General features: G+C 48.2%; 9 protein-coding genes across 9 annotated transcripts; 4 read left to right on the top strand and 5 right to left on the bottom strand.

Moving 5' to 3' along the window:
• Positions 1–1,414: 1,414 nt before the first annotated feature.
• EV420DRAFT_1639011 (uncharacterized protein) lies at positions 1,415–1,852 on the top strand (the record flags this gene model as incomplete). The annotated part of the gene is made up of 1 exon (XM_060476909.1): positions 1,415–1,852. The coding sequence occupies one exon, from the start codon at positions 1,415–1,417 to the stop codon at positions 1,850–1,852; it is 438 nt and encodes a 145-aa protein (XP_060334389.1).
• Positions 1,777–2,541, top strand: EV420DRAFT_1144962 (uncharacterized protein). The gene has a single exon (XM_060466050.1). It carries the CDS (start codon positions 1,913–1,915, stop codon positions 2,381–2,383), a length of 471 nt encoding a protein of 156 aa, XP_060334388.1. The 5' UTR covers positions 1,777–1,912; the 3' UTR covers positions 2,384–2,541.
• On the top strand, positions 2,491–3,559 carry EV420DRAFT_1144992 (uncharacterized protein). Its single transcript, XM_060466051.1, has 2 exons — positions 2,491–2,509; positions 2,561–3,559. Exon 2 carries the CDS (start codon positions 2,648–2,650, stop codon positions 3,446–3,448), a length of 801 nt encoding a protein of 266 aa, XP_060334387.1. The 5' UTR covers positions 2,491–2,509; positions 2,561–2,647; the 3' UTR covers positions 3,449–3,559.
• Positions 3,560–4,774: 1,215 nt separating this feature from the next.
• Positions 4,775–5,316, bottom strand: EV420DRAFT_1639009 (uncharacterized protein; the record flags this gene model as incomplete). Its single annotated transcript, XM_060476908.1, has 2 exons — positions 4,775–5,177; positions 5,231–5,316. 2 exons carry the CDS (start codon positions 5,314–5,316, stop codon positions 4,775–4,777), a joined length of 489 nt encoding a protein of 162 aa, XP_060334386.1.
• A 979-nt stretch (positions 5,317–6,295) lies between these two features.
• Positions 6,296–7,536, top strand: EV420DRAFT_1761270 (uncharacterized protein; the record flags this gene model as incomplete). The annotated part of the gene is made up of 2 exons (XM_060480653.1): positions 6,296–6,591; positions 6,895–7,536. The coding sequence occupies exons 1-2, from the start codon at positions 6,550–6,552 to the stop codon at positions 7,534–7,536; spliced, it is 684 nt and encodes a 227-aa protein (XP_060334385.1). The 5' UTR covers positions 6,296–6,549.
• A 3,289-nt stretch (positions 7,537–10,825) lies between these two features.
• On the bottom strand, positions 10,826–12,054 carry EV420DRAFT_1745492 (uncharacterized protein; the record flags this gene model as incomplete). The annotated part of the gene is made up of 4 exons (XM_060480133.1): positions 11,339–12,054; positions 11,236–11,282; positions 10,924–11,091; positions 10,826–10,872 (listed from the first exon to the last, which is right to left on the bottom strand). The coding sequence occupies exons 1-4, from the start codon at positions 11,905–11,907 to the stop codon at positions 10,826–10,828; spliced, it is 831 nt and encodes a 276-aa protein (XP_060334384.1). The 5' UTR covers positions 11,908–12,054.
• A 796-nt stretch (positions 12,055–12,850) lies between these two features.
• On the bottom strand, positions 12,851–15,422 carry EV420DRAFT_1144895 (uncharacterized protein). Its single transcript, XM_060466049.1, has 4 exons — positions 15,410–15,422; positions 14,855–15,355; positions 14,520–14,803; positions 12,851–14,470 (listed from the first exon to the last, which is right to left on the bottom strand). Exons 2-4 carry the CDS (start codon positions 15,221–15,223, stop codon positions 13,006–13,008), a joined length of 2,118 nt encoding a protein of 705 aa, XP_060334383.1. The 5' UTR covers positions 15,224–15,355; positions 15,410–15,422; the 3' UTR covers positions 12,851–13,005.
• Positions 15,423–16,870: 1,448 nt separating this feature from the next.
• Positions 16,871–18,685, bottom strand: EV420DRAFT_1476697 (uncharacterized protein; the record flags this gene model as incomplete). The annotated part of the gene is made up of 9 exons (XM_060469351.1): positions 16,871–16,914; positions 16,958–16,974; positions 17,000–17,197; positions 17,336–17,575; positions 17,698–17,783; positions 17,833–18,012; positions 18,222–18,303; positions 18,364–18,545; positions 18,608–18,685. 9 exons carry the CDS (start codon positions 18,683–18,685, stop codon positions 16,871–16,873), a joined length of 1,107 nt encoding a protein of 368 aa, XP_060334382.1.
• Positions 18,686–18,758: 73 nt separating this feature from the next.
• Positions 18,759–19,610, bottom strand: EV420DRAFT_1144818 (uncharacterized protein). The gene is made up of 2 exons (XM_060466048.1): positions 19,242–19,610; positions 18,759–19,190 (listed from the first exon to the last, which is right to left on the bottom strand). The coding sequence occupies exons 1-2, from the start codon at positions 19,459–19,461 to the stop codon at positions 18,961–18,963; spliced, it is 450 nt and encodes a 149-aa protein (XP_060334381.1). The 5' UTR covers positions 19,462–19,610; the 3' UTR covers positions 18,759–18,960.
• Positions 19,611–20,467: the final 857 nt, after the last annotated feature.

Raw genomic sequence — 20,467 nt, 5'->3', positions numbered from 1 at the left:
ATAAACTGCCTGCTCCAAAATGATCAACACTAGAAGCTCCACAGACGCGTTACAGTATAAAGCTTCTCGTTGTCTGTTGACCTCTCCTTCTCTTGCGTCCATGCCCATGAAGGTCTCGCTGCCCGTCCTCCTAGCTCTTGCGCTCTCGGTACAAGCGCAGGACACCACCCTTCCAGCAGATGTCGGGACCGCAACAGCACTCGCCACGGGTGCTCCTGTCCTCGGTAGCTCGGACAGCGATATAGGCACCACCGTCCCCGGAGTAAGCGATGGTGGTGGAACTACGCTCTCCTTCGAAGTTTCTGTGTGCGTCTTTCGTCCCTTCCTCTGGCGTCCGACATTATTATTGACGCGTGTACATGTCGTGTGTAGGACGGGCATAAGCGATGTCCCGTCGCAATCGTTCACAATCTTCAGCAACCCGTCAGGGTCAGGGACATTGACGACGGTGCCGTCAGTGTCAAGCACATCCACGTCGGCGTCGAGAAGCTCAGGGACGTCGACGGCAACTCAGAGCAGTGGAGCTGAGGAATTGAGGGTGGAGGGGCTGGTAGTTGGTGTTGCAGCGGTTCTGGTGGGATGGGGATGGGTGCTGTGAGCCGAGATGAGTAATGACGAACTTGCAATCATGATCCAAAAGACGTACTATTCTACCCATAGGCTGTTGAAAGCCCTTTTTTTCTTCTGTTGAAGCATTCGTGCCATCGTTACCTGTCATTAGTGTAGTAATATTTATTGTACTACTAGTACCATTCGAGTTGTCACTGTTTGTCCTTACATAAACCTGGAGGATGACGACAGGTGATGGCATCACTTCGCTTCTCTCTTTCGTCCCACGAGCATCAATTTCGACTTCTCCGTCGCTTGCCACCATTGGAGAATTACTGTTTACCAGCTTCAGTCATCTCCCCTGGAGAGCATGGCCATCTTGACTCTTCGCTTGGGGAGACCAGTACTTCGGTATTGGACCTCGTATGGAGCTGTGTCGTCTTCCAAGTCTGACTTGTTTGTCGGCGCTTGGTAAAATCGGAGGTAGCACAAGGCAGCAACCAACTACATTACACGTGCAATGACATTCCAGGATGGTGAGCAAAGCTGTGGACATTTTCCAGGGAGCCATATTTATGTAACATTACCAGATAGATACCAGAGACCTCAACGCCGTCTACATCCCAAGCGCTTGCTGCGATCTTTATCCTGCCAAACCCCCTCGATTTCTCAAAGGCGACAAGTGGTTCAATGCGATAAACGCTCTTGACAGTGTCAAAAGACGAATGGAATATTCGTTTGTATCTTGCCAATCTGATTCCTTAGACATGAAGACGGACATTCGAGCCGGCGCTCTGTATGCGTCCATCGTCTCGGAGTGTCGGACCGATCAACAGCCGTGTGCCAACCTCTGTTTCTTCCCGCCATGTCACCACTAGTACCGGACCTGCGCCTGATACAAAATGTACCTGCCAGTGAAGACCCCGACACCATCTACTTTCCCGGTGCTTGCTACCATCTATGCGCTGTCCAGATCCCTGACTTTCCCAAAGGCGACAGGTGGTGCGAGCATAACAAGCAGTCCCTGCAGTATCAAAGGATGAACGGCGTATACGCTCTGTGCCTCGCTGATCGCATACATCTCCCACCATCCCCGCCCTTGACCATCACCCTATCCCAACGCTTGTGCGGCGGAATTCGAGAACACGTTACTCACGTTTGGACCGCTACATCGTCTTCTTCGCCAAAGGACACACCCTCTACAATCGTCGCCAAGTTTTATGATCCCCTATACTTCTGTGACGAGTACGACAACGTTGATCCTCTTCGCCTTGCGGCATGGTCTGCCTGCGAGCCGAAGTGAGAGCATACGAGAAACTACAATCTCTCCAAGGAACTTGTATTCCTCGGTGCTTCGGTCTCTATGGGACAGCTCTTCCTGAGCAGGAAGGGAGGATCCGTGTACGTCCTCCTATTGGAGCATGTCACTGGGACGGATCTGCGGTACCTATGCGAGATGGGCGACGAAATGGGTGACATCGTCGCTGATTACCTATGCGAGAAGCACTGTGATGTTATATTTTCCACCATCTCCGGATTGGCTATGGATTTCATCCAGCTCGGTGTTTCTCAAAGCGACTTGGCTCCGCGGAACACCATAATCAGACCCCCGGCTCGTAGGGGACCTTTTTGCTCTACTGAGCATTGTCCGGCCCGCAATGAAATCGACACAGATGATCCTCAGGCAGTGATGGTTGACTTTGAGAGGGTCGTATTCTGTGACCCGATTCAACAGCTCACCATTGATTTTTACAGGAAGCGATTTGTGGATATCGCTCCCAGCAACTACCTTGCTGACTGGTTTCGCAACTTGTGCGGCTATCCACAGCCCTAGTGATCTTTATATTGGACGATTCAGACTCTGGTTGTGCCTCTAGTCATAGAGTTTAGAGTTTAGAGAACCGGTATATGTAATGATTTAGTTTGTAGAGTTAAATGGATCCGGTATCTCACCCTTCCGGTGCGTTTCTATATCGTTTGCTGCTCCCTGTCTTACTAAGACACAGCTCAGTCAGAGAAAATAATGCGTTGGTTGATGTAAGTCATTACGGCCGAATTTCCGGGAGCGCCCCCCAAAAGGGGCCACCAATGCGTTCTCATGTCTGAACCACTCGATGAAACGACGCTAGATCCCAACAATGCCTATTTTCCAGGTGCTTGTTATCAGCTACACACTGTAGCACCTCCTTGCTTTCCATCTGGCGACCGGTGGTGTCATCACAACGGTTACTCTCGGCAGCCCCAAAGAACGGAAGGGGTGTATGCTCTGTCCCTCGCTAATCATATACCTTTCCCCCCGTCACCATCATTATCCATCACCCTATCCGACAGACTCTCTGGCGGCATTCGGGAACACATAACTCACGTTTGGACAGCTCGCACTTCCTCTCCTATCCCAGAGAAAACGCCCACCACCGTTATCGCCAAATTCTATGATCCGTTGTATTTCCATGATGAGTACGAGTCTATCGACCCTCTTCGTCTTGCTACTCGGTCCGCCGCGAGTGAAGTAAAAGCGTATGAGATGCTTCAATCTCTTCAGGGAATTTCCATTCCGCGATGCCTCGGCCTCTATGCAACAGCTATACCTGAACAGGATGGAAGGACGGTTTATGTCTTGCTATTAGAGCTTGTGGCTGGGAAGGGCCTGCATTATCTCTGTGAGACGGGAGGCGTGGAAGAAGATAATTTGCTGATTATCTTTGCGAGAAGCACCGTGATGCTATCCTCGCAGCCATGTTCCGGTTGGCCTTGGAACTTGTCAGTCATGGCGTCTTTCATGCAGATTGGGCTCCAAGGAACATTATCATCAAATCCCCGGCTGGTAGAGGTCCTTTTTGTAGCGATGGACATTGTCCAGCTCGACTCGAAATCGACACAGACGATGTTGGGGCAATGATTGTTGATTTTGAGAGGGTTGCTCTTGAAGATCCGCCTGATCCGAAGCACATTCGCTTGGTTCGGAGGATGTTTACAAACGTTGTGCCCGGAGAATATTTCTTTTGGTGGTTTAGGAACCTGCATTCATACCCGTCCTTGACCTTGGATACGCTCGGTCAAGGATCCGAGTAATATTATTCACAGATAATATGTGAAATTTATAATTACTTCGAATCAGCGATCAGCGTAGTTTTGCCCCTGACATCTTGCAGTGTGAATTTCTTCTTACAAGGGTCCGCCGCGGCGCAGGCAACAGAAACCTGAGATGTAAAATTACTTGAAAATTATGGCCATCGATAGTATTCGCATTATAAGCTTTGAAAACATGGACACATAACGAACCATCTCAGACCCTAGTGCCAGAATAACCAAGTCAAGTTATATTGTACTATGAGTCCAATTTAAGAGACATGTAGTGTCGAGTACTCCTATATACGAGGAGTTCAAACAGAAAGGGAGAGGGTGAACGTTCGCACTGAATGCATGAGCTTTCGCACTGCTGAGTGTGATCTGAATGGATATGAATGTAAGAGAACTGGAACAAGGCAAGGTGGGTAGCATAAGATATATGGTTTATGAAGAGGAAAATGAAAGGTAACAGTAGATATAAGACATAAACAAGGACTTGACAGAGCGGAAGGAAAGGTACATATCACTGCGATGTAAGCATCATCTCTTGTTCTGCAACCAGCCATGTCAGATCCACACACAGACATGTAGGACATGCTAATAATGAACACCCTGAGTCACTCTGCAAACGAGGTGTTAGTGATGACTTTTGGAGAAAACTGGAAAACTGGATTGATTGGCCATCTCCGCTGATACAGCTCAGGTAAATAGAAGTAAACTACTCCTACCGACCTCGATGGCTCGTTGTGAGAAGTAATGACAGTCGTAGCAACATTATCTACTAGTGCATGAGTCCGAAATGACAGCGAATATGCACATTCCCTCTGAATCCTTCCGACTACCGTAATCCTGATCGTCGCAGACCAGCTGCGCTCGCTGACATCAGCTGCAGATGATGTCGACCCGGGATAACGAAGGGTCAAGAAATATGGCTGTCACGCTGCAATGGCTTTACAGAGTGATAAATGCCAATGGAGGTTGCAAGAATACATGAAACGAGAGGAAATGAACTGGGGGAGGTCCGCGGAATAGTCAGCTCCTTGAACGACATCACTAGCGACTTCGAGGTTAAGGTGATCTCCTCAAAGCCAAAGGAGAGTGATATCTTCCTTGACAAGGACAAGGGACTCGTGCTATAGGCGAAAATGGTGCAGCATCATGGAAAGACAGAGAAAGTCTGGCTTGGCTTACCCTTCGGCCCGATGATGCCCTCTTTCCGGCAACAATAAATAAAAACCGCCAACAGCAGCTTTCGAAAGGTCCAGAAAGTTCCCTTCTCATCACAGAATAAGAATTTGACCGGATTTTCCTTATTATCGTACACAGTACTATGCCTCCCGGGTTTGAAATCGAGCGCAATGATTTTGTCATAGTCGAATATGATCACGACACCAAGGCTCCTGGACGAAGTGCCATACTTTGCGACCTGGCATCCAATGATCTGTGCGTTGCGCATAAGCAACGGATCGATACTCGCCCTTTTGGCATCGAGAACACGCTTCATATCGGCGCGATTCTCCGCGAGAATAGATCCCCAATGCTCATAATGCAACATAAACCTATTTGAAAAGGTCAACTTGGTCGGAAACAAGATGGTATTCATAGAACTTACGTATTCTTGTACTCTAATTTGAGCAAATCAGACATGTCTTCGAGCATCACTGTGAGGGACTCGGAGGAGCGTAGTTTCCAGAGCATATCTGGTCGAGAACGTTCATCGATAGTATGTTGAGAGAGGCAGTAATGAGCTTTGTTTTTCTTGCGGAGAACTGCCTGTCATGATTAGATTTATCCCATGGATGAGATAGAGTGCCGACGCTCTTTCGACATCAGCCTCCGCAGAAAGGACATGGGCCTCCTCCACGACTACTGGTGGTATACTTGTCTCTTTGAGAGTGGACACAAGTAACAGGAGAAACGAGGCACTCTTTGAGCTCCTCAGGAGAACGGGAGGAAAACGTCGGGAAGGCGAGTGTTCTTAGTTGTGTCTGAGCTATACCCGGTTGATTTCCGGACACCGTCCTTCGACTTCGACGTGAGTCAGGCTAGGGAGGCGACCATTGACGAAATCTAGGGCGGGTATCATTGAGAAGAAGCCTGTGTGGATGATTAATGTGTTGGACTAGGTCTTGCTATGCAGCCTTTTGTAGCTCGAGCTTCACGGTTGAGTTTTAAAATTGATGTCGATTCTCGTGGCCGAGTCGTCAAAGGATCAATGATTTATCGCCGATGAATGCATCCTCAATCTAAATTCATAGCGGTTGCAACGCGCCGCCATGCTATCTGAGGCGAAGCCCAAAACCGAAGAAGCGAGTCATTTACCATGGATAGTGGTTGGTATCCACTTCTTGCGTCGTCGACCTGGACTGTGGAGAATCATCGAAGATGAGAATACCTTCGGACATCGAGGAGTAGTATACGCTGTTAGTGAGGTAAGTATCAACCCACGATGTGCCTTTCAGCGGGTGCCAGAAAGTCCCTTGGCCTTCCCTTCCGACTCGACTTCAACTTTGCGGGGTGCTGCTTTGATCACATTGCTGCCATGGTTGTTTGATATATCGCAGCGATAGTTACGCAGTACTAATACACATGTGAACTCGCACGACTTAACTTTGGTGCTGCCAAGAAGAAACTGAGGAAGAACGGAGTGTGGTAAAATCTGGCAAAATGAACTCACACAGTCACAGCGGAGATTGTCGGCCAACCAGTCAAATAAGCTCCGTACTCGTAGGCACGGCCTTCTATATGGCAGGTTCTCTTCGTAGCAGAACCTGACCGCTCGTTGCAAAGTGCTGCAGATAACTTGTATGTAATGGAGAAAGGCTCTGATACTTGCGCCCAGCTGAGACATCCAATCGTGGGGCGATAGCGCAATCACGTGAGCGAGCCCAAAAATCGCCTCACCCCAACTTCTCAGTGTTCCTTTCCGCCATGTCGACCACCACTCAGAACGAACAAACATTCCTCAAATTTGTACGTCTCCGCCCAACGCGAGATGATTTTGCAGGCCCCGACGCCATCTACTTTCCCGGCGCTTGCTACCGGCTATACGCCGTCCAGGTTCCTGACTTTCCTGAGGGCGATAAGTGGTGCCAACACAACAAGGACACTCTGCAACGTCAAAAGACGAACGGCTTGTACACTTTATGCCTCGTTGATCGCATACATCTCCCACCATCCCCATCCTTGACCATCACCCTATCCCAATGCCTGTGCGGCGGAATTTGAGAACACGTTACTCACGTTTGGACCGCCACATCGTCTCCTTCGCTAAAGAACACTCCTTCTACAATCGTCGCCAAGTTTTACGACCCCCTATACTTCCATGACGAGTACGATAACACTGATCCTCTTCGCCTTGCTGCATGGTCTGCTGCGAGCGAAGTGAGAGCATACGAGAAACTCCAATCCCTCCAAGGCGCTTGTATTCCTCAGTGCCTCGGCTTCTATGCGACGACTCTTCCTGAACAGGAGGGAAGGACCGTGTACGTCCTACTGTTGAAGTATGTCACTGGGAAGGACCTGCGGTACCTATGCGAGATGGGTGACAAAAGGGAGAAGATCGTTGCCGATTATCTATGCGAGAAACATTGCAATGCTATATTTTCCACCGTCTTCCGATTAGTTATGGATTTCATCAACCTTGGTGTTACCCATGGCGACTTGGCTCCGCGGAACATTATCATCAAGACCCCAGCTCGTAGAGGGCCTTTTTGCTCCACGGAGTGCTGTCCGTCCCGGCATGAAATCAACGCAGATGATGTTCAGGCGGTGATGGTTGACTTTGAGAGGGCCGTGTTCCATGATCCAAAGGATCAGTCCCTCATTGATTGTTATAGGAAGCGCTTTGTGGATGGTGTACCCAGTGAATACCTTTCTGACTGGTTTCGAAATATGTATGAGTACCCGCAGCCATGATAGTGGGGCAGTCATGGTACCGGGGATAAGTTGTAGTAGTGGTACTGGTTTGACCTTTGGTCGGCCGAGGAGATTTGTGTACATCAACATAACCGAGTATCCGCCGCATGTTCCTGCATTAAATCGTTCATTTAGTATTATAACTCTTGCGTGACAGCGCTTCCGTAGAGCCTACCCAAGAGTATACGACGTGCACTCCCGATCGTCTCATACCGGAAGCCTAAGACCAGGAGATGACCGTAAGTATTGTCCTCTCTTATACAGGGCAACTTGACATACGCTTCGCAGTTGGTAGGGTCAAGGTCACCTTGATAGCCTTGGTCTTGATCTAGACTATACTGTAAGGAAGCTGCAATTTCCGCTGTATGCCAAGAGGTGAACCGTAATAGAAACTAGAGTTCTATCCGACACGAAAATTTATGTCATGGCATTTTTGACGAGCTATGAAGGGACATCAGTCTTTAAGTGCTTCAGTGTCAGTCAGAGACTAGTTAAAAAATTCGATTGGAGCTCTGAAGCATCGTGGTTTTCAAGAAAATAACCTATCATGAATGAACCCTGCTTATAGGACCTCTGGGATGCAGAGGTGGCATTCACAAGACGAGAGAGGCCATCTCGCGACGAGATGAATGCCTTTAAAGTGAGAGCCATGTAGGGTAGTAGAAAACGCTATTGACGGCGTCTGCTCCAACATATACCGGGAAAAAAGGACACAGAACGAACACTTACAGGTGTAATTTGTTACAACGTTTGCATCTCTGCTATCTACCTACCATTGTACAATTAGTCGCGCATATACGGGTCAAACACAAGTAAACTGACCCTTGACTCGTCTGCCCCAGGATGGAGGATTGTGGCAAGGCTACAGTTTCAATCAGAAAACAGGCCGTACAAGAATAGAAGATGATGAACCGTTTATCCACTACATCAGCCGTTAGATACATGCCACGGCCATGCAGGGCAGAGGTAAGGTCGTTCAAGTCGTCTGGCGTACCGAAATAGGGATTTAGCTTCGAGATGTTTTTGTCCGGTAACTTTGAAGTAAATCAGATGAGTCAGACAATCCTTGGATTATGAACCCGTAGTATGCATCTCCGTAGAATAGGCCTCTAATGTTTTTCGGTGATATCCTGATGGCATCAAAGCCCATATCTTGGATAGTCGAAATGTTGTGTTATACCCGGCGTAGAGCCACCACAGAAGCGCTGATTATAACTATCGCAACATCCTCCAAATCTTCATTGAACACGGAAAAGCGATCTATCACCAGCTTGACATCTTTGTTTGAGCACGCTTGGTTGAGAATCGGAAAAACAGGAGAAATGGACTTCGAGATTGCCATTCATCTGCAAAGGCAGAGAAAATGACAGAGACGAGAGAGAACAACCCAGAGATCGCGACATGATGGAGGTAAACTGTCGGAAAGTGCGAGATGATTCTGGCAATCCGGCATCCCGGCATGCTGAGTAAGAGATTGGTAAGAAAATGATTGTACGGAAATTACTAGAATAGTCGTAGTTTAGTATAAATATGAGAAGTCAATGAGCAAACTCTTCACAAGTTTGTAACCCAGAGACCAGAGGTCTCAATAGCATTGTACTAGGCAGTCCAAAATACAACATAAACGAAACAGCAGGAAAGAGTAAAGCGCGTCGCGTCGATTTCGTGTATCAGGCATGTGATCAGCACGTGAAAAATCTGCGCAGTTCCGCGTCTCTCTTCTCTTCGAGTTCCGACGCTACAAAGTTATTTTTCCGCCGTCCCTCCTTTGCACACATTCAGGACGTCGGTATCTCGCAATGCATGCTCCTAGGAGACCTAGAAGGACGTTGAAGGGCCCACATATACCCAGTGATTGCAGGTGTCTTTGTCACGGGAAAATATTGTCCCATGTTACTGTCAGCAGGTTTGTTTTGTTCTTCACTCTTAGTTGAAAGGACGAAGCTCATGGATTCTAGAGGTTCCCACCGGCAGGCATGTCTGCTCTAGTAGGAAGCGTCGAGCGATGAACATCGAGGAACACGCATAAATGCAATTGGCCCTTGCACCCATTCACATGCTCAACAGCGTTCCGATGACGCCATGATGTACTTCTTTCGCTAGCTTTTGCACTGGACTGCATAATATTGTAGTCCGGACAGGAGGCTTACGTGTTGCACAATATTTCGATAATAGCCGTGCTATCTGGGTGGATGTTTGTCAAAAGAGGCGAAAACAAGGGTGATGCTACTTCTTGTACAAATATCTGAAGGTGAGCGAGTCGCACATATATTCTAAAAGCCGCCTTTGACAATGCCGGAAGATATCAGAGGTGCCAATGCCATCTATCACCCAAGCGCTTGCTACGATCTTTATCCTGCCACATTCCCTAGGTTTTCAAGGGCGACAAGTGGTGCCAACAGAATAAGCGCTCTCGGCCGCATCAAATGAAATATTCGCTCTGTACCTCAGTAATCGAATACATGCATGGTTGTCGCTACCGTTGTCCATCGCATCACCCCGGAAACCGCGCGGCGGTCTTTGAAAACGCGTTATCCTGGACAGTTGCCGCCTCGTTTTTTATACTGAAGAAAGTTCCTATCACTGTCGTTGCCAAATTTATGGCCTTCTATATTTCCTTGATCCCGATGGTACACACATCACCGACCCCCTTCGCTTCGCTGCTGGGTCTGCCACCGTCTTGCGGTTGGCGATGAATTACTTCACTGTTGACATCATTCAGCACGATTTAGCCCCAAGGAACATCATAGTTTGACTTCCATCCTGTCGAGGAACCCTTTGGTTATGCCTAGCATTGTCCGGTGCATCTCGAAATCGACACTGATGATGTACCAGCAATGATGGTCAACTTGGAGGTGTCCAGCTTGATCCGCCTGACTAGTGCTTGCCAGTTGAACTTTTTAAATCAAAGTTCATCCCTAGCATACTCAGCAAGCATTTCTAATGCTGGTCCAGGGTCCTTTGTCGTTATCCATAACGTTCTATTTCTCGGATTTCGAGGCATCTGCGTGGAATCGAACATGTTCTTAGCTTCAGTATCCTCTTTACCGCCCGGGTAATCTTATCAAGACCTTCAAGTATTTTTTTGGCGTCAGGTTCATTCGATATGCTCTGTCGTTCAATCGATGGCAGCGTATTGAAATTCTTTGGTTGTGGGCGTGTTAACCGGTAATCTGAAGATTTAGAATTTCCTCCGAGTCTCGCACAATAGTCCCTACTGATCCTTCGTACTGACTACATTCCACCGAATACATGAGCCTCCTTCATCAACCACTCCGAATCGTACATATTATTCAATCTCTCCTGACATTTTCCATTGCCGAATCATTCTACGCGCTGCACATTAATATTCGGAGTCAACCGCGGTCCATTGGAATACTTGCTTACCATGTGGGGCAAGGATGCCTTCCTTGCGAAAGGAGTAGATGATGACCGCTAACAAAAGCTGACGAAAGGTCCAGTTGTCATCGTCGCTGCTGCAGAACAGATACTTGACGATGTTGTCGTCATCATCATACACCTTCCCTCCGGGCTTGAAATCCAGAACGACCATACCTATCATAATCGAAAACGGCGACTACGCCACTGCTCGACGTGCTGCAACCATACTTGGTCGCTTGCCGACCGATGGGGTACCGCGTTGTGCTCGAGAAGAGTCAAGGACTCCTGCTGATTGACGAGCCTTCGTTTATCCTGGACCCGAGTTCGTGAATATGGGATCCCAGTCGGTCCCCCGCAACATCCGACTGGTTGGGAAGATAATAAATGAGCCGGAGTCTCAGATAGAACGATTTACACTTACGCGTTCTTGTACTTCAATTGGAGGAGGTCACGGTCGGGCGAGAACTGCCAGACAAGGTCTGGACGATCGCTATTCCACGGCGGACTGCGACATGTTAGGCTTCCTGCTCCGATGCCCTTTTCGTCGAGCACCTTCTCGATGATGAGGTTAACGTCGTGTATGAGGTACAGCGAAGAGGCTCCCCTGACATCGCCTTCGTTGGCGAGAAGACGACATCCCTCTATCGTCATCGGTACGAGAAGTAATTTCGCGAGAACTCGTTGAAGAAGAGGGGATTCATAGCACGATTTGAGATCACTACTGAATGTCTCGAAAACCTTTGGAAGTTTGGTAGCTGCGGTCGATGCATCGCCGTCTTCGACTAGACGGTACCCCCCGGGTACGTCTATTCGCGGGAGATTTGGAAGTTGTTGCTTGGTGAGGTCGATAGCGCGTATCATCTCGATGGTGGGAGCCAAGGAACCGTGGGGAGTACGGTGCAGATGACTATTAGTATTTACACGACTGATGGTCGTACCACGTGTTCGATCCAGCGCCATTTTTGAGATCCTAGTAATGGTAGCTATCATCGTATCGGATGATTGTCGATAATCGCACCTCAGAGTTCATTTACTGACCACACTACTTGACATGGAACAGTTACTTTACTTTATATAACAGCTTCTTAGTGACTGGATCTCAATTAAAGTCTAAATGAAGTTTCCAATCGTGACCCTATCGCATCGTATCTTTGAACACTTCGCGGGTCGATGCCTAGCAAGGCAAACCGGTCAAAGAAGTGCCATGGCCCAGGAACAACGTAGCGGAAGAATAGTCTCATCTTGTCATTACACGGCACGGCACTTTCGCATCACTGTTTGGTCCGTTCCAAGTGAAATGAAAGCATACAAGATGTTGGATGCGTTCTGGGTAGTCACATCCCCTAGGACCTTGGTCTATACGCAACACCTCTTCATGCTTAGGGACTTACACCCTAGTACTGGAGTCTGTCTCCGCCAAGGACATGCGAGATGCCTATGATAAGAAAGATAAAGCTAAACTCAGTGATTACCTTTGCGAGAAGCATCGTAATGCTATATTCACTACTATCTTTCATCTGGTTGTGGAGTTTTCCGAATATGATGTCTTGCCCATCGATGTGGCCCCAAGGAACATTGTGGTCATTCGACCTCGGGGCGCGTCTGACGAGTCTGGCTCGCTCCACTTCGACGCAGACGACATTGTAGTAGTTATAATTGACTTTCAGAGAGTTCAACTTGCCGAAGAGGATAATGAAGAAATATTGACTCCACCGGGGGCTCTTTACGAGGGCCGTGTCCAACGACTATCTTTCCTTGTCTTCGCGGAGCTTGTCTGAGTATCCAGCAGCCAGGTTTCGGCGGAGATACTTTGATAACTTTATTGATAATAATTACCATATACATAGAATTATGCAGGTTCTTCGTTCGTTGATACGATTCTAGCGATCTATATGGCCTGATAGTCATGATTCTGAAGTCTTGACTCCAGTCCGTTTGACTAATCCTTCCGACTTCGCGCCCCCTCTTGGATTAGGTTCGCCTGCGAAGAGGCTTGCCATGTGACGCTATCACTCTACAATCTTTACCCTTCTCACACTCGAGCGAATATGTGTCTTTGAAGAGGGAACCCAGTAACCGGGAAGCGTTTTACAATGTTTCTGGAAAAGACACTTTGGAAGTTGAGCCTGAGAGTCTCGTCAACTTCCGCTCGATGCTCTCAACTTTGAGGCTCCGTCTTCTCCTAACCACACCCTCTGCATCCTCTCCCTCATCTTCCACCATGACGACTCCCAGTTTCTCTGCGCGTGGGTGCTCGTGGAACATGTCAACAGCCGATGATTCCAACAACAGCTCAGGTCGTGCAGGATCTACAAATCGCTCGGCGATACTCGCCAATGGGTTAGTAAGGCGCAGCTGAACGAGTTCAATAGTCGTAACTCTGTGCTCCTTCCCGCTGTTCTTTGTGACTACGATCTCCCGGGAAGACAGAAAGACAGAGGATGCGGTTATTACGAGTGCAAGAAGGGCGTAGGTGTAGAGGATGGCCAGTACGGTTGAGAGAGGCGCCAAAGGATACCTGCTGGCGCTCATCAGGAGAATAGAATTGCCGCCGGTGCTGACGTCGCGTTCAAAGAGAGGCGACGCGAGGCCCATTGCGGCGTAAGACATATTTCGCGAGAGAACCGTATTGAATGTCTCTGTAGGAAGGGTGAAGGAAGTCTTGAAGGCGCTTTGTAGATAGTCTACCAGGTCTGCCTGATAGGCGGAGTCAAGAGCTGCAAAGAGAGCAGATGTGGTGTTGAAGTTCGACATGACCGGCTTGTCCACAAATGCATACCTGTTGTTTCCGTCGAGGGTACTATAGGAAATCGAAACGTTGTACGCAGTCATATTGCATGTACTCATGTACCAATATGAATCCGATTGTCCTAACAAGGATCTCTGATACCACCCAGGTGTATCGTCTGCGGGAAAGGCGATATTGTCGGTATCGTCATACCAATAGAAGATGACACGTGCTCCGTATGGGTTCAAGACAGAGTCGAGAGGGTATCCGCCATCTGACGACAAAGCGTTGTTTGTCAAATTGAGCATATCAATGTGGCTAGTGGCTGAACCGTCAACGAGGCTGCTAATGTTGTATGGAGGATTGAAAGAAGGGCAGTAGAGTATTGGGACAGGGTCGTATTGCATAGGATCAACTAAACAGTCGACCACGGGCTGACATTGAGCGACGAGTCCGAAAGAATTGAATGTGAGATTGTCGACGTTGTCAGGCATGGTGCTGGGCACAAGGATCGCTACGTCGTCGATCATGACAGTCCTTGATGTGGAACTACTGTTCCCAACGACAGCAAGTCCCTCATTGATCATACCCACATCACCCCATCGGTTGACAGGGTTTGAGGCGGATTGAGTAGCAAAGTGCGCACAGTTGCTGTAATTTTGACCAGCCGTCGACAAGCTCATACGGCGTATGGACACCGTAGGACCCGGACACGCAGTGAGGTTGAGTTTTGTGCCCATGGCAGGCATCGATTCTGCGGCAATCTCGGTTATGGAGGTGTGTAGGAAGGTACTTGCGGTAGTGTGCAGCCATAAGTCCGCGGCACTACAAGGTAATCAGTATTTCATTACTTCATTGGTCTTGGCAAACGTACGAGAGAAGGTGATTCAAAACAATGACTAGAATGAGGATAATCAATGCGAAAATCAAGCTAGGGGGGGCTGTTGATCGTCTTTCACGCCCACGCTTGAGGTACCGCACTGTCTCGTATGCGCTAAAAAGGTTCGCCGATCCACATAATTTGACAAGCAGTCCGTACTGTACTGCCGTTGGCATAGAACTTGCGTGCTCTTTTTCTTGTGCAAGGATCCACATTGAGGCTAGGCGATAACCCAGCAAACCTAGAAGAAATGGTAGGGTGAGAGCTACCAGTTGGGCCTAAAGGAGGTTTATTAGTATTTGACAGGATGAACGAAGAAATAAACGTACAGACAGAGATGACATAGCCAAACCGTACATTGTCGTATCAAGTTTCAAAGAACCATCGTCGAGCCTTTGAGGCACTGTTGTTCCCTCTATTGCAACAACGGCATCTAGAAAGTACGGATCTTCACGGGGTATGTGGGATTCTACGCGGCGGGATAGAAGCCATACCAATAGTGAGGATGCAAGACCGGCACTGGCAACGAAAATAAGGATGCCCGGGATGATGACAGCGATCGATATTCTTCTTCTACCGCCATAAGAGACGCGAGTTTGAAGTTTGGAGCTATCATGATCATCTAGGAGGCTAACGCCTAAGGAGTCGACGGAAGATACGGGAGCGATGCTGAGGGGAGAGTAATGGGATGGAGTCATCGTGTTGTCAGATGCTCAGGTAGAGAAGCTTGAAAATCGGAACCCATGCAGTGTTGTGATGTTTTTCCCTGAAAGATGACTATCAGCAGTGCATCGGTGACGTTAGTCTTGAAAAAAAAAACCATCATAAGGCTGCCGTACTGTTGTCAGTGCCAAGCCGTGCTTCTAAGAATACACGATACTGACCCAGGATTACGAGATTGCAAAAGAACCGCTTAGGAATGTAAGCACGTAGACGATAGTGACCACCAGAGGAACGTCTGGCGCAGGCACTGAAACCTAAAATTTGAGACAATTTGGGTTGCGTTCCTGTTCAAGTGCGTTATTGGGGATTAAGTAAATGGCCTAGTTTCGTTGAGCTTTCCTCGAGACGGTATCAGATCTGGAATCAAGTTTGCGGGATACCATCATCAAGTGGCAATGCCCTGATTCGAGGACACTATTGAATGCAAAGCGCCGGTTTGTCAGGGAGGGACAACAGAGTATCAACCGGGTTAAATCGTCTTAGCTTACTAGTTAGCTAGAAGAGACGGAGGCGATGACGTCCATGTGAGTGTTCCGTGTAACAAATGTACTTTTTGAGACGATACTGAATGGCTTGCTCGTTGCGGCGAAGACCAGACGGATAGAGTTGTTCGGAACGTAGGAATGTAGGAATGTAGGAATGGCATAGCAGAAGCTGAAACCGCGTGTTTGGGTGTGAAAGTCAGAAACGTCGAAACGATTGTACACCGCCTTTCCGAGACCTTGTATGTTTATCGAAGATATTGAAATCAAAGAAATCCAGGTTGAACGCTGACAACGCGGGTGACGATCATTTCCTAGCGACTTCGAGTACAGTATCAGTCAAGATTCATTCTGGTAACAAAGAAACGTATATTTTCTGATTTGATTAGAAGTGTCATAAAATACTGCGACCACATCATGGAATTCCGGCATGGTGAGGACCCTTGTTGTCGTGAAACTTTGACACGTGCCGTAGTTTCCGCGATACTTCTCCACTCTCCTGGACCCGTCGCGAGACTGTTGTCCGCGGCTCAATTCCTAAGTCATTGAATTTCCTTTCTCGTCGTCTCTCCCTTGTATAAAGTTGAGAGACCGGTATTTCGCAACGTATCCTCCTTGGAGATTAAGAAGGACGTAAACAGGGACCACATATAGCCTGTGTTTGCAGGTCCCATCGCTGGATTGTTGTCTGTCCAGGTACTGTTTTGTTCTACAACGCTGTTGAAAGGACGGTATTCGCAATATTCATGAGGTGCCTTGTTGGCCAAGACTGGCGAGCGGTAGTGACGAAGAAGGTACTTGCGGTAGTGTACAAGTCGTAAGTCTGCGGCACTACAAGGATAATCAGTATTTCCATCGCTTCATCTATCCATGTAAACGTACGAGAAAGGTGGATCGAAACTAGAACGAGGATAATCAAAGCGAAAATCAAGCTAGGGGGGGGGGGGCTTGTGATCTTCTTTCACGCCCACGCTTGAGGTACCGCACTAGTCTCGTATGCGCTAAAAAGGTTCAGCTGACCCACACGATGACCGGCTCGTTGCAACGAAGTCTGGATGGGTAAGTTGACTATATTCGCAATGTAAGAATGACATCGATAACGCCGATTTAAACAGCATATATGAGCGTGCAAGTGGTAGCCTATCGAAGCAAGGTCGCAGGGGTGATATTTGCTTCCTTACGATCTTGAATGTCAGTCAAGAATCGGTTCAGTAAAAATAAGCGTACCATCATTGTTGTACTTGCTGGCATTGGCGGAAATGTCGTGACCATGTCATGAAATCCCGTAGGACCCTCGTTGTCCCGGGACTTCGACAAGAACCGGCTGCGCCGGCTTGTATCCGCAAAAATTCTCCTCTCTCATTGACCGCTACCCAAGACCTCGTTTCCGACGGCAAATTTCCTGCCAGAGAGAGCCACTGTTGACGCGAAGATTCTGAGGCCACTGCGTTATGCAGTGCTCGGTCCCTATGAGAAACGGAAAGATAAAGTGTCTACGGTCATTCTCTGGAGAGTTTTGAGTATATATCGAGATACCGCCAAATAGAAACATACCCAAAAAAGCGCGTATACTCAGCTTTGACACGTCGGTGTAAGCCTGCTTACAGTTGGCGACATTGACCCCCCTGGAAATCTTCTGCAGCTGCTGCATCCTGAAGGATGACGTTCTGGATCAGTGCCTTCGGTATGATGTCCATGCTGTCCACCGTCATTCCTATTAAATGTGACCCTGAGTGTAGAGAAATGTCTACAGCCGCTATTTTATCGACTAGTGGGGTGAGGGCTGACGCATCCGCGCAGCAGGTCCGATTCCTATACCATTTTTTCGTATTCCGTTGTTTATGTCTGCAATAAACATCATATCATATAATAGCCGGCCTATATAAATACACCCCAAGTATCCAGACTGTGCATGTAATATCTATAACACATTTTTTAGAACAGAAAAAAGGGACAAGTGAGCAAACCTACTCCAGGAGAACTTGACACCATACTTGTTGCGCAGACGGGCTTTCCCATGTAGTAGTTCCGCATGAAGACGAGAACATATATACTAAAAATGGGCGACCGCACACATTGAATTTGTCGACACTCAGACACACAGTATTGATGTGAGGGAAATGTCCTTCGGGCACCGGTCTACCAACACGCTTCTGAAACATTTCGAATGCTGCATCTAAAGTAGCATGACGGTCTTCAGGCAGTGTCTCCGAAAGAAGTAGCGCAGCATTAAAGAGTGCCGCGCACTTGCGACCAAGGAGCAAAGCGCAAAACCAAACCAACTAAATGGCATAGTCAGCAAAGAGTGCAAAGAAGATGACATGTGACAAACGTTCTAAAAGAATTGTGAAAATCGATCGCTCGAGGGTTGAGTTATATGATGTCCTCTTCTGGACTTCCGAGTCTTGACTCGTCTAGAGACTCTGTGTCAAAGTCGTCCTCAGAAAGATTGGCGAGGCCGGATTTGAGGCTTGACGACTCGCGTCAAAACCTGCAGTTCCTCTACAGTCCGAATAGGTGTCATGGTTGGACCAGACAAGCACTGTGCAGGATAACTAGTAGATGCTAAAGACCTGTACAACAGCCAGTCAACATCCGCTGTATATGTCTTGATTAATTAGAGCCGAATAGACCTCGAATAGAGCCACAGCGAAAGTGGTGTTTCCCAGCCATCCAAATTCCCAGAGGGTAGAGGTAGATGTGGCATGGATGACGAAGCCCGAATAAGCTGGAACAACGAGTCAGGCAGGGCCAACAACGCCGGATAAGACGAGATAGAAGGCCCAGTAGCGAAAGTAGTGCTGAAGGGCGACCTCTGAGATATCATGGGCCATTCTAAGGCGGTAGAGAGGTCATGGAGGGTCGTAAGAAACGAACGAAATGGTTGGAAGGGCCAGGTCTATAAATCCATGAATCGGACCCATTATGATCTTTTCCTGTCTTGTCTCGCGTCATGTCGAGTAGTCGTCTTGCAATGGATGTCTTTCCAGGGCAATACCGTTGTTAAGCCATACTCTGTTATGTGGATCCACATACCGCGCAGTTAAGTGCCGCGAGCCATAGTACACAATATCTGCTAACTGATACTTCGTCACGTTTCCGGCAATAGGAATCCAGTGTGGGGAGGAAGGCAAAGACTGAGGGGAGACGGCGAAGAGAGAGAATGCGAAGGGGGAAAGGGAGAAAGAGAGGGAGGTAAAGGGCAGGTTATGGAAGTTACCCGTTACTGATTAGTTACACCGGACATGAAGCTTGAAGGTAAGGAAGAGAAGAAAACATGTCATGGTGTCGACCAATGTCAGAGTAGCGATTGTCAAAGCCCGGGCTTTTGTATACAGAAATAAATAGCATTGTTGTGGCTGGAACGAAGGCGACGAAATGAGAAATGAAAAGTTGCTAGTCATTTGAATCATTTCATGGGGTTTCGCGTGACAAGAAACAGGTATATGGTATGTAAATGCTACAAGAAAAATATAAGAAATAGATGCAGTGAGGGAAAAGTACGACATACCAAGTTCTATCGGCCTGACACAAAAGCCACAGCCTCCTCCTTGATGACCCTTCCCCCTTCTCCAAAGTGTCCCTTGCAGTAGGAAAGGCCTAAGTCGTATCACTCGTATCGCAGGTATCGGTAGTTGAGGCTTTGCGATGGTTGCAACGAGTATGGCATTGATGGTGGTAGAAGTAAGAGTGACCTCAGCAGCGTCCGGTACGCCAATTTGGGAATTCATACGGCCAAATTAGTCCTTAATGATGACAGTCGGAGAGGGAAGACAAAATGGAAAGTGTCACCATGAATGAAGCATGCAGGACAGGCGCACGGAATGGTATGGAGGGGAGAAAAAAGTGACGACAAGACCGAAGCGGAAAAGAACGGCAAAAGGACACGGATGAAAGCGGGGTCGGATAGAAAGGTTCCCACGGTAAGCTCAGGTAGGAAGGAAGGAAGGGTTGAAGACATGATTGGCGCAATTGAGCGGTATCCGGAGGGATCAGTACAGTGGGACGGATTCTATAATGCGAACATGTCATGCACAAAATGTGCGGTCGGTTCCAAGAGGTCTTTATTTTCAATCAGTCGATGAAGAAGGATTCACGATCCCGTCAGAGCAGGATAGGTGATCCGGATGATATTGAGAAAGGACGTTCGGCGCTCCCCACACGCGTCATGGGGGCACATGAATAGGACATGAATAACATCCTCAATGTCATCATGACACATTCTGCAGAGTCGCCACTAGTGAGCAAGGCCAACCCATTTACCTCTTTCGATGGCGAGATCATGTGTGCCGGTAAGGGCCCGTGTGAAGGCGATCTTATGGGAAGGTATGCGTATATTCAGGTAAGAGCGGAAGGTCGCTGGGACGGCCTTGGTGTGCCGGTAGCGAGTCGCGAGGAGGGCAGATGTAGGGGAACCTGTTATGAAGTCCACGATCTCATCTTTCCACATAGCATCTACCGATGTCATGATCTCATTGACTCGTTCCGGAGAGCACAAACCATCGATATCCACTGAGATAGGCCGGTACAAGCTTTGTAGCACGGCAGCGATATCCCCTAGCCAATTCGACTTATTCCGGTAACATAGAGCTTTGCACGCATCAATCCCAAGGGGAGCGAGCTTCGAGGTGGTCTGGCGTTCCGCAAGCAGCCTCAGCAGATAATATATCGAAGGGCGAGAATCACTCTGCGATATCGTATTGGCGTGAATCCGGATTCTGAGAACAAGACCGCAGT

This window comes from Desarmillaria tabescens (genome assembly GCF_030435595.1).
Source record: "Desarmillaria tabescens strain CCBAS 213 chromosome Unknown EV420scaffold_8, whole genome shotgun sequence".
Classification (NCBI taxonomy): domain Eukaryota; kingdom Fungi; phylum Basidiomycota; class Agaricomycetes; order Agaricales; family Physalacriaceae; genus Desarmillaria; species Desarmillaria tabescens.
Note: the sequence above shows the minus strand (reverse complement) of the source record. Positions and strands in the feature narration are given on the sequence as shown.

Excerpts from the sequence above, each read along its gene's own strand:
- EV420DRAFT_1144962 (XM_060466050.1), top strand. The coding sequence starts at position 1,913 with ATGGGACAGCTCTTCCTGAGCAGGAAGGGAGGATCCGTGTACGTCCTC.
- EV420DRAFT_1144992 (XM_060466051.1), top strand. The coding sequence starts at position 2,648 with ATGTCTGAACCACTCGATGAAACGACGCTAGATCCCAACAATGCCTAT.
- EV420DRAFT_1144895 (XM_060466049.1), bottom strand. The coding sequence starts at position 15,223 with ATGACTCCATCCCATTACTCTCCCCTCAGCATCGCTCCCGTATCTTCC. Across the intron at positions 14,804-14,854 it reads TGGCTATGTCATCTCTGTCT|GCCCAACTGGTAGCTCTCAC; the intron begins GTACGTTTATTT and ends AACCTCCTTTAG. Across the intron at positions 14,471-14,519 it reads GTTTTGAATCACCTTCTCTC|TGCCGCGGACTTATGGCTGC; the intron begins GTACGTTTGCCA and ends ATTACCTTGTAG.
- EV420DRAFT_1144818 (XM_060466048.1), bottom strand. The coding sequence starts at position 19,461 with ATGAATTCCCAAATTGGCGTACCGGACGCTGCTGAGGTCACTCTTACT. Across the intron at positions 19,191-19,241 it reads TGTCAGGCCGATAGAACTTG|CATTTACATACCATATACCT; the intron begins GTATGTCGTACT and ends TTTTTCTTGTAG.